The 12244-nt window shown below is 38.9% G+C and overlaps 1 protein-coding gene across 5 annotated transcripts in view; it reads right to left on the bottom strand.

Annotated features, from left to right (window-relative positions):
• The window catches only part of FOXP2 (forkhead box P2), a 658430-nt gene that overhangs the window by 59521 nt on the left and 586665 nt on the right, over positions 1 to 12244 (bottom strand). For all 5 annotated transcript variants that reach the window (XM_087969290.1, XM_087969289.1, XM_087969291.1 and 2 more), the window contains one exon: positions 8085 to 8189. In XM_087969290.1, the coding sequence (XP_087825416.1) occupies positions 8085 to 8189 (105 nt within the window). The remainder of the gene's footprint in view (positions 1 to 8084; positions 8190 to 12244) is intronic.

Below are 12244 nucleotides of genomic sequence, written 5' to 3'. Positions count from 1 at the left end.
ATGACTTTTTCTCAATATTAACAATTCTGCCTCTATACAAAAAACATTGCCTGTCTTTGTACTGTGGATCATGTTTTGTTTTGCTGGTGTCTGCTGCATGCAGGTTAAAGAATGCTTGTGTCTGCTGACTTGAATGCTATAGTGTAAACCTTTTGATTTAAACTTCTAAAAGCCAAATCCATCTACACTCAAACTGACTTAGGACCAATGGAATGATAATTAGTTTTGCAGACAAAATACACCATACAACCAAAGTTTTGACATATATTATTACATTCTGACATTTATAAGACAGTAATGAAGAACTACTATTAAATTCTTTTAGTGATCTTTGAACTTCCTTGCTTGCTGACCTGCAAAACTCATTTTATAATAAAATTCCAAAAGAATTCCTAAGCAGTTTTGGCAATCTTTTCATTACACAATATTCCATTCAATCATTGTTCTTTCTTCAGTTCTGCAAGACTGTTTTCTGATCTAACCTCAAATTCTGACTTGCAGAATGTTTTTTCTTGGAAAACAATCCTGAGCACATGAGTAAATATAAATTTACACAATAAAAACCTGAAAATCAACCAAATTTTCTTATGTATGAGTGTTCAAAAGCAGAACATAACAATCAAGGATTATAACGGTTTGCCGCCTTGTATATCACATATGATTACGTATTTATGTATTTATATATATCCTGCCTTTTTAATCTTTACAAATAATTCAGGATTGCAAACATATATCTTCCTGCTCCTATTTTCCCCACAGTAACAACCCTGTGAAACGAATTGGGCTGAGAGAGAATGAGTGACCCAGAGCCATCCAGTTGGCTTTCATGGCTAAGGCAGGACTTGAACTCATGGTCTCTTGCTTTCTAGCCTGGTGCTTTAACCACAATCAATAAACTGTCCATTTCACTACCCAAAGCAACTCTGGTGGCTTACATATATGGGCTGCAGAAATCCAGGTAACTATTAGATATATCAAAGGGACAGAATTTTCTAAATTTCTGACATCTGCTGAGTCTCTGGGTGTCAACTTCAAACTCAACCTGGCTGCAGCCATCTTTCTGTTCGTCAGTTGCCACACAGAGGGGGAAGGGGGAAAGGAGGTTGGAATGCATTACTAGACACAACAAATAACTTTCTCCTGAGAACCAAGGTTGTCTCTACTGGCAACAAATAAGGTTGGGGAAAGATTGACTGAAGAGTCCGCCAATTAACCCAATTGGCCAATGTGTGTGTTCCAACTGTGACACTTGGGAATGGGGTTATTTCCTAGTTTAATTATACTGAAGCTACAGGAAAGATTTACATTTGGTTTTACATTGAAGGTATGCTGATATGATGTACTCATTAAAGAAGACCTTTGAGAAAGAGCCAATTCTCAGACTTCTGATTTGCTTGGATTTGTTAGTTGGAGCCTTGACACTGGGTTTTACAGCCTGCCTACCAAAATAATGTGGCCCATTTAAGGTAACTAACTATATTGAAAATAATGGAGAAGCATTATTGATCACAGAATTCTTGGGGGAAAATAACGTATACATTTCAGTGTAGTAAAAAGTGCTTTGGTCAGAGAGCAAGAAAAAATATTTTTTTATATTTTACATTTTTATAACTATAAATCATATTCTGAAAATTATTCTTTACTCCAAATCTTGTATTAAATATGAGAAATAAAACTACCATTTTTAAAGGGAAGCCTCTTTGAAATGACTTAGTACAGCATTTTTTTTCTATTTTTTTTCTTTAAGTACAATACACATACACACAATATATAATAAACTGAGCATAAAACCATCCATTTAAACCGGTCTTTTTTTTACCGTATATACTCGAGTATAAGCCGAGTTTTTCAGCCCATTTTTTGTGCTGAAAAAATCCCCCTCGGCTTATACTCGAGTCAGATTCCCTCTGAAAAAAAAAATGGTGTGGAGTCGCTGCCGCCGGAGCGCCCCAGTCCCGCCGCCTCGGGAAGGGAAAGGCAAAGCGCTTTTTGCCTTTCCCTTCCCGGCTGGCTGTTGGGAGTTGCTGCCGCCTGCCTTTCCCTTCCGGCTGGGGCTGTTGGGAGTCGCTGCCGCCTGCCTTTCCCTTCCCGGCTGGGGCTGTTGGGAGTCGCTGCCGCCTGCCCGTCCCCTCCCGGCTGGGGCTGTTGGGCAGTCGCTGCAGCGACTCCCAACAGCCCCAGCCGGGAAGGGAAAGGCAGGCGGCAGCGACTCCCAACAGCCCCAGCCGGAAGGAAAAGGCAGGCGGCAGCGACTCCCAACAGCCCCAGCCGGGAAGGGAAAGGCAGGCGGCAGCGACTCCCAACAGCCCCAGCCGGGAAGGGAAGGCAGGCGGCAGCGACTCCCAACAGCCCCAGCCGGGAAGGGAAAGGCAGGCAGCAGCGACTCCCAACAGCCCCAGCCGGGAAGGGAAAGGCAAAAAGCGCTTTGCCTTTCCCTTCCCGAGTCGGCGGGACTGGGGCCGCGCCGGCGGTAGCGACTCCTGACTCAGGGGGCCTCCGAGGGAGGGGAAGAGAGTGGCTCCTGCCTCCCGCTGTCATCATCATCTTCTTCTTTTGGGTTAGTGAATCAATTAAACCTTTCATGATAGTGAGATCGTTTCCCAAATTAATTATTTTTATTTTTGAAATTTACCAGTAGCTGCTGCATTTCCCACCCTCGGCTTATACTTGAGTCAATAAGTTTTCCCAGTTTTTTGTGTAAAATTAGGTGCCTCGGCTTATATTCGGGTCGACTTATACTCGAGTATATACGGTAAGTTAAGCTTACTATATACATTAAAAGTATCTTAAGTCTATTACCAGAATATTTCTGAAAACAAAAACTAAATTTGGACAGCATTCCTCATGAATATTTTACTTCAGTACAATATACTTGCATTAGATCTATTAATAAGTATCATGCTGCAACTTACTGCATTCTTGCAAAGAGTACATAGGAACAAGGCTTTGAAAACTGCTACTGTTAGACATGTAATGCCCTATATAGTTAATGGATTGGAGAAATTTTAGCTTGTTCTTTTGTCTTTAAATTGTAACTGAATTGATATAAAAGGGTTTTTTTAAAAAATTAAAATGGGTCTTTGCAGTGAAAGAGACAAAGAGCAGATACAAGCAGATTCAGATGATTGTAAACCATATCACCACTTCAAAACGAAAGCTGAATTTTATGCCTTTTTAATGTTGGGCTTAAATCTAATAGAAAAGCACAATAATGTACTTGAGGCTTTTCTTTGGGACCACAATGAATCCTACGATTTCTAGGTTGTATACAGTCCACAAAAGTTCTTTGGCTTTGTAGATCAAGGTATATGTGACAATGATAGAAAATTAAGAAGTATATATATTCTGTGATATAGCACATGGAAATGAGATATACTGTACATTTGAACAGCCTATTTCAGAAGGCAGAAACTGATGTCAAGGGTGTCAATTTCTTCTGATAATAAGCAGAAATAAATAGCAACAGTGATAAACAAGAAGGCCAGAGGTGGTATTCAGCCAGTTCTGACAGGTTCTGGAGAACCGGTAGCGGAAATTTTGAGTAGTTTGGAGAACCGACAAATACTACCTCTGACTGGCCCGCCCCCATCTATTCTCTGCCTCCCGAGTCCCAGTTGATTGGCTGGGTTTTCTTTTGTTGCCCTGCACAGGAGAACAGAGCTGGAAATCAGATTAGTGAGGTGGGGAGGGAATGGGGATTTTACACTATCCTTCCCCTTGAGTGGGTTCGAAATGGGGATTTTACAGTATCCTTCTTCTGCCACATCCACCAAGCCACACCACACCCACCAAGCTATGTCATGGCCACCAAGCTACACCCACCAAGCTATGTCATGCCCACAGAACCGGTAGTAAAAAAAATTGAATAACACCACTGAAGAAGGCACAGTTTATCAGTAATCTAAAACCTATTGTAATATATTGTATTTATTAAACCAGAGTCTTAAATAATAACTGTAAAAAAAATTACAAAGTAATTGTGAAAGGACTAAGCCAAACACTAATATAAAACTACATTCTGAATAGATAGAAGTATTTATACAAATTAGTTTTTTTGGATAAGAAAAAAATGGAGCTAAGCCAGTTACAACTCTTTTATAAATTATTCTTAGAACAATACATGCAGTATATGGGTTACTTTCAAATGGAATAATTTTCAGCAGCTTAATTAAATCCCAGAGGCAAACAATATAATTTCTTTAATCTATAAACAGAAATATTACAGATCATAATATTCTCTTAAAGTACTGTTCTAGAATTACTTTTTAAAATATAACTAAATCTTTTCCACACACTTTAAAAGAGTAAATTTTAAAAGAATAGCAAACATAATTTGCCTTAAAATATATTAAGAAATATATGTATGTAAACTTGCAGGCATATATAAAAACACTTGTTTCTAAAGCCATTATGAGCTGTACCTCTATGCTCTGCTGTTAAACTGCTGACTCTATCCGCCGTTGACTTTATACCATTTGTAACATAGGGCTTTCTAACATTTCTACCAACATCCTGGCAACAAAGCAGTGCAATTTCAAATGAACTAATTAACTTAATTGTTGATGAAGCATGAAGCAGTTCATTGACCCTGTTAGTTGCACCATGACAACATAAGAGCATCAGCTTGTGAAGTTAGTCATCTATATAAATCTACGTATAACTTTTCATTAGGATTCTTTGTTCACGAAAGCATGACTGTTTTAGCAGACTGACTCCATTTGTGTTCAGTCCAGAAAGAAAATATAAGGTAATTACACAAACCTTATAAAGTTGTTGGATACTTTGCTCATAATTTTACTTTTCTCTGATGTTGCTCCTAATTTTAAACATACACTCCACCTATTCATGCTGAATGCAAATAAATATGCTGGATTTTCTTACTATACTTCGCAGTATGACAGAATATAGATTTAAACAAAGGGTTAATATAAAACCATGATAATATGGTGGGATGATAGAGAAACTGTAATTCTCTAATGCACACTTTATCTTCTCAAACATATTATTAAATGTTTGGAATTATGATTATATGTTCTAGTTATAATTATTTTGTTGGCATTTGTGCCAGCAAGGGATGAGCCTAAGGTATAGTGGCATTAGAAAAGTGGGTAGTCAATTTATACATTTTCTACTTACTGACTTTTACCCAAAATGTGGGAGAATATTCTTAAAAAATATTTGTATTCAACATATGTAGCAAAATCTGTGGTATTTTGATCAAGATTTTTGTTACTCCTTCACATTTCTTGGTTTGAACATAGTATTGCAACATTTTCTTGGCATAGAAATTAAAACTGAACATATTTCTCTCATGCTCCCAGGCTTCCAAAGCAAAAGTAGTGCTCCCATGAAGCATTGTTCCATGCAGGTTGTTGTCCCAAAGTAAAGTAAGTAGGAGCTTTGGTGGTTGGGTTCTATAAAGGTGCTGGAGCTCCCAGCAGTGTTTACAAGCCAAGAAACCAAAAAGATAGCTGTTGCAAAATGATGAAAGCCCTGTCCCTTTGCATGGATGTGTGATATCAACACATGTGATTGCCAACTTAATTTTGGGAGGGACCTTCCAAACACCTTATTTTCCTAACTTAATAATGGAGTGTTCCAATAAAGGAGATTTCTTTGAAAGTTACATTTAAGAACCAATGAATAAATTCAGATTCATAGTAAGAACAATGATTGTACATGCTAATTAAGAACCAGGGATGAGATTCTACTGGTTCTGACTGGTTCTATAGAACCCCTTGTTAACTTTCTAAGCAGTTTGGAGAACCAGTAGTTAGAAGAAATCTCCTTTTGTTTTTTTCCACCCTTATTACATTCTTGGCAGTATGCCTAGACTTACTGGCTCTGAAGGAGGTTTTTTTTTTATTTTCTTAAAGGGGAAGGGTTATTTTAAGCTTTTTACACTGCTGTTGGGAGGAGATACTCCCCTGGATATACTTCCAGCCACATGCAACAATCAGCACTTTGAAGAAATAATTGAATAACCGGAAAGGAGCTTTTAATGACAAGGAACCAAGATGAGTGACATTCAGCAAGACTTCTTGGCTAGCTAGAAGACTGACATTCAAACGTGTGGTTACAAACCCTTTCTGAGTTTTAGTCTAAAACTGGTTTTTGGAGAAGTTAAATCCTGTGTTTATTGATGGGATAATTTTCCCTATTCAGCTTTGTTTGGAAGGAAAAAAGGTTAATCTGTGATCCTGAAAAGAAACTGGTTGAGAAATCTGGCTAGTTCCTGTGTCTATTTATTCTGTAATTGGTTTAACAAGCAACAGATACTGTTGTGATTTAATTATTTGTATTGTGTTTGAATTTTTTCCTGCCTCATGGTTTCTTTTTCTATCTGGAGAGGAGGTCTTCCTTCACTGCTTTAGTGGTATCTGGCACTGTCCTTTTGGGGTATACTTCCAAGAGGCAGGATGCAAGCTTGGCATGTGACCTTTCTTTAAACCTGGATGATTTCCTTAGGATATCTTGTGAGATGAGCAGCTGCTATCTTTAAGTGTTGCAAATGGTTCTAAGGATTGCTTTTCCTGGGTGTATAAATGACCTCTGGGTTTCACTTTATGAGCTTAAATGACCTCTGGGTTTTACTTTATAAGCAAGAATTGGCTGCTGATAGTTATCACTGCATTTTAACTATTTTAATTCCTCAAGGTGCTCTGGCACCCTGCCTGATTTGTAACTCTGGCTTGCAGGTATTTTTAATCTAATGGTTGGTATTTAGGGCAGCTTTTTGCAAGCAAAGAAGCTTTTTGTATTTTTGTATAGGTCATCCTTGACTTAGAACAGTTCTTTTAGTGACCATTCAAAGTTACAATGGCACTGAAAAAGTGACTTATGACCATTTTTCACACTTACGACCATTGCAGCATCCCCACAGTCACAAGAAGCCAGGTGAGGAGAAGCGCCCCTCGACGTGAGTGACATCGAGTTGGCCATGACCACCCAGTCATGTGACCACCAAGCCACACCCCCAACTAAGCCATGCCCACAGAACTGGTTGCTAAAAAATTTGAATCCCACCCGTTAAGCACCCTTATTTCTTCCATTGAGATATAATCTACAGCAGGGTTCGCCAACCTTTTGGACTTCAGGGACCACCAAACTCATAATTTTAAATCCCGCAGACCAGAGACCCTGGGAAAATCCCCCCAAAAGTCTGCAGGAAAATTCCCCACCCCATTTTCCTACTAATCAATTGTTCTTTATTTGGGATCGCAGGATACCATTTCCAGCTCTGTTCTCAGGGGGACAGACTTTTGGCTTCATGCAAAAAAAGCAGCAGAAATCTTTCTTTCTCTCCCCCAAACTCTGCCAGAAATGAGTCTTAGTGAGACTTGTCATGCCGGCGCAGCCTCTTTCAGCAGGATGCCTTGCAGGGTCCCAAAGACTCATTTCTGGTGGAGTTTGGGGGAAAGAAAGAAAGACTTTTGCAGCTTTCCTTGAGTGCAGCCAAAAGCATAAGAAGAAAGAAGTGGAAAGAAGCAGCCCGGTGGCCAGGTGAGGTGCGCGGGATGAGTGGGGCAAGTTCCCCCTCTGCCCTTCCCACCTCCCATCACTATCTTGTGTTGTTCACAATGCAAGTGATGCAAGCCTTGTGTTCCTGTGGGCGGCACAGCCTTGTGTTCCTGCGCAGCCTGGATTTGGGTGGTGCTTTGTGGGTGATATTTCTCTGCGGACCACCAAAATTTTCTCACGGACCACCATTGGTCCCTGGCTCACTGGTTGGCAACCACTGATCTGCAGTATTGAATTCCATTCCCATCAACATCTAGAACACTGCCTGAGGCCCCTAGGCCCATAGCTGTTCTAACTCTTGTAGGTAGTAGAGTTGAGTACAAGTTATTTTCTAGGAAAATTTCTGCAAAGAGGTAAATTAAAAACCATGCTACTAAATTTTTTTAAAGACTTATTTTAGATAAAAGAAAGGGAAAGAATTCTATTTGTGGAACAGGCATTGGTGTTCTACTTGTGATATATTTTGCCAACTAAACCAGTAACACCAGCAATACCACATATTTACAGCTCAGTTTTATGTCTTTGTAATCTTATAACCTATAATCAAACTAAAACAAACTTACTTTAAAAATTGTCCAAAATCTTCACAAATGTTTTCACATCCAGGCCATTTGCAAACTCCATGGCCATAGAGAGTATGAGAGGCTCCAGTCTCCTCGTGTGATGAGCTGCAGTAAAAGAATATGACATAAGATTAATCTCAAAAGCATATAGTACTTGAATTTGATAGGTTATGATAAGGGTCAAAAGGACCAAAACAGTAAAACCTATGGTAATCACAAAAATCTAATTGTCACACTGAAGTTTCAATTGCAAGTTCAAATCAGCTCAGAGAAGAAACCCACCCCCCCGAAATGTTTATGAAAAATGAAAAGAAATACTTTATTGCATGATATGCTCGGTTTTACTTTTGACCTCAAATTAACCATTTGTCTATAAATAAAATGTATTATTAATAATAAAGATTTGATCCTTTTTGATAAAATGCACTATATTTTCAACCTTTTGTTTCACACTTGAGACAAAATATTCTGAATTTATCCAATCCTTAAAATGAACTGTACAGATTCAAGCTGTTCTGAATAACAATTGTCCTCTTTTAAGTTTAGTTGCTTCCGATCCTGCTTAAGATGGATGGGAAAGCATAGATAGGGCGGAGTCTTCAGGGGAAGGAAATTAGTAAGTTTTAAAGGTCAGTGCCAGAAGTGCCTGTGATTTGCTACCATAGAGAGAGGACCAGGACTATTGCTGTAACCAACTGACAAATTACTGGAATGGATTACTATTGAACCACAGATGGTGAATATCTGGCTGTCTCCCACAGGAAATTCCCCGTCCCATTTAAGAGCCTTTTAGGGTGTTTTTAGTTCTAAAGCAATAAAATGACATATAAGGGGGGGAAGGGAAACAAATTTCCCTATCATTCTCTTACTTTTCAACTCATACCTCTTAAAAAATAAAAATAATTTTTTTCTTCCCCTTCCAAGTATAGCCAGTTTGTTTATATGCAGAAAAATTATATTTCCAATTAGATGTTTTATGTGTGTACAGTTTTACTTAGTTGAACATCTGTATACTACTAAAACTCTTATGTTTGTTTGTAACCTTCAGTTGGTGAAATTGCAAAGCACAGGGCAACAATTATTGAGCAAAAGTAACTCAAACGTGCCAACCTACAGAATGTGAGGATACAAGACTCCTCTGGGAATTAAATTTGGGAAAGCTGTGGCTGCTTCAGCACCACTGCAATTTCTTCCCAGAAACCTGTAGGTTACGTGTGCAAAGAAAATGGGAGGGCCACACCTCTGCCATCTTTCCCACCTTCCTCTGGTTCCTGCCCCAATTGGCTGGAAGCAAACCTACAATGGACTGGTGATTGGCTGCATTGGAATCAAGGATGAAATCTGAAATCTCTTAATAGTGGTGAATAGCAAGGGAACGGCTCAGATGCCTGTTGGTAGCAGAGGTGCAGTTTTCCTCGTGGTTCACAACTCCCTTTATTCTTTCTCTCCACCCTGTAAAATGCCAGGCGGTTTTGTGGGACAGTTGAGGAAGCGAAGTAATTTCCAATGCTACCTGACAGCTTACCACAAGTAAAATCAATGGGGAGCTGGTAGGAAGTTGAAAGTCGCTCCTACATCCATTGCATTTTTGTCTACTTGTGGTCATTATTTCTCTGTCTAGGAAAGGAAATATCTCTGAAAGGATGACCCATTGGGGCACAGGTCATCTAGTAAACAGAGCCCCACTGTTTTAAATCAAGGCTTCTTTTGCAGCTTTGCTACTGTTACATCCCCACACCCATTCCCCAGCTTATGGATGTCTTCCTTCTAAAAACCTAGATCTCAAAGGCCTGGAATGGCAGAGGAGCTACTAAGGAATGAAAGGAAAAGTAAGGGCAAAATATGACAGCAAAACATGAGGATAATAGCTGCACAAAGGTTACTTTCCTTAAAGTTGACCACTATTCCTGTGGTAGTGAACAATGCTGTGAGGCTGAAAGAGGGCCCAGTGTCGATGGAAGGGTTCATAGCAAAGGAAATATCTTTATAGCAAAGGAAATATCTTTGAAAGCAACCTCATACTGATATAGTAAAGGAAATATCTTTGAAAGCAACCTCATACTGATGGTCAGAAAGAACAGAAGCTGCTCCCTCCTGAGTTCTCAGCTGGTGGCACTGGTGTCTCAGAAGACCAGCTGATGACCACATCCATTAAAGCAATTATGTTCCTCTGAGGGGTCTGTAAGTCAGGGTGGCTATCAAGACACTATAAACCTTTCAGTTTAACATAGTGGATGTTCAAGTACACACATAGCTGTCATACAGATGCTGCTACAAAGAGCAGTAATACGGATATTGTGCTGCTGAAGCCACAAAAAAAGGAAAATATTTGAAGGCATTAGACCTGATGCAACTATTGTTGAAATTATGGCTTTGTGTGATTAGCCCTTTAATACCGTGGATGATGCAAACTTTAAAGCCACTCTAGTTGCTTCTTCTTGACTAGGATCTTCTTGCACATTAGTAGCTTTCTCTATATCACCAAAGTAGTGAGGAAATTTGGATCTAGTGCAAATAGTAGGTTCTGGCACATGTAAGAATTCTTATTAAACATGGGTTCCGGTTTGCAGCGCTTCAGCGGCAGGCAGGAATCTGCGATAGTGCATGGTTTCTGCCTGGGCTCGCCGAGCCAGTTTGGCTTCGGGGCTAAGCCACCCCGTAGAGGTCCGCCAGGGTTCGAGGGGAGCTGCACCTCTCCTCCTCAGCTGACTAAACTCCCTTTTCCGAAGGCGAATGAGCGGTGGTCAGAAATGGCTGCCTCAAAGAAGCACTCATCCGGAAAAGAAAGTGCAGGAGGAAGCTAAGAAGTGAAAGTTTTGGCTGACCGGGATAAGAAGCAACAACTAAGATATCCTGAAACTTAAATTTTTAAAAAAGATACATCGCTCCCAAGGAAGAATCGGAAGCAGCGAATGAAAGTGAAAAGGGAAAGTTTTTTTTTCCACTCTCCTTCCCTATGTTGACAGCAGATGAATGAGAAATCGGAAAAAAACCGCTTTGGCATCAGCAGGTAATTAAACTGGAAAATTAAATGCCAAGAGGACAATAAAGATTTCTAAACACTTAAAAAACTTTTTTTTTTTTTTTTGCTGTAAGTGGGAAGGGAGAGGAAAAGAAATAAGAGCAAGATTTGGCTGGAGGAGGGTGCTTGGAATTTAAAAGAATCTAAAGTTAAATCGTAATAAGACTTCTAAAAGATACATTTTAACTGGAACTTTGTAACTAAATTGTAACCCCAGGAAGAGAAAGTGAAAAAAGAAGAAAGTGTTGAATGAAACAGCTTGTGTGTATTTGGATTGTTTGGTGACTTTGGGACTTTTGAAAATTATATCTGAATGATTAAAAACACTTGGGTGGTTGTTTAATTTTTTTTTTACAATGGCATCACTTGTGAATGAACTGAAAATGGAATTTAAAAAAATATAAAGAAGAGGAACAAGAAGGGAAGGGCTCTTTTGGTTCCGTTTTTCATTTCTTAGAAATGGTGATCTGTACCTATGAGAAATTACAAGAAAAGACTGAGCTACAAGGAGAGTGGGACAAAGAAGAAGCCATCTTTAATGAACAAGTAACTTTATCTGGGGAAGAAAGAGGAAAGGGGGAAAAGAGAATGGAGGATTTAAGACCTAAAAAAACAACCAAAAAAGGGAAAAATAAGGTGAAAAGTGGATATAATGTCAGAAAGCAACAGAAAAGGGGAACACAGAAGGGGAAATAGAGGTGGAGAGACAAGGGGGTAAAAAGGGCAGAGTGAAGAAGCAAGGGAGGAAGGAAGGGAAGAGAAGCTATGAAGGTTTAGAACAAGATGTAAAGAAACAGGACTTATTCAGAGATAATGGGTAAAAATATAAATGAAAGAGAGATTCTGCAAAGGTACATAAGATTGTATTGTTATACTTGTATTAGAAATAATGTTAGAAAATTGGAACAACATATGATTATAAAATGGGATAAAATACTCAGTGTAATTCAGTGAAAAAATTTTTTTGAACAAAATAAATGAAATGAAATAAATGAGAGAATTGAATTAGGAAGGAATGGAAACATTTTAATTATATAAGTGAAATGGGGGGAAATAACTATGCAAAATCTATAAGTGTTCCCATAGAAACATGATACCTATTTGAAAAGTAATGTGTAAAATGTTTAAGATTTAAATG

This window comes from Notechis scutatus, chromosome 6 (assembly GCF_049901735.1).
Source record: "Notechis scutatus isolate UNSWTSFEM ecotype Mainland chromosome 6, rNotScu1.2, whole genome shotgun sequence".
In the NCBI taxonomy this organism is placed as follows: Eukaryota; Metazoa; Chordata; class Lepidosauria; order Squamata; family Elapidae; genus Notechis; species Notechis scutatus.
Note: the sequence above shows the minus strand (reverse complement) of the source record. Positions and strands in the feature narration are given on the sequence as shown.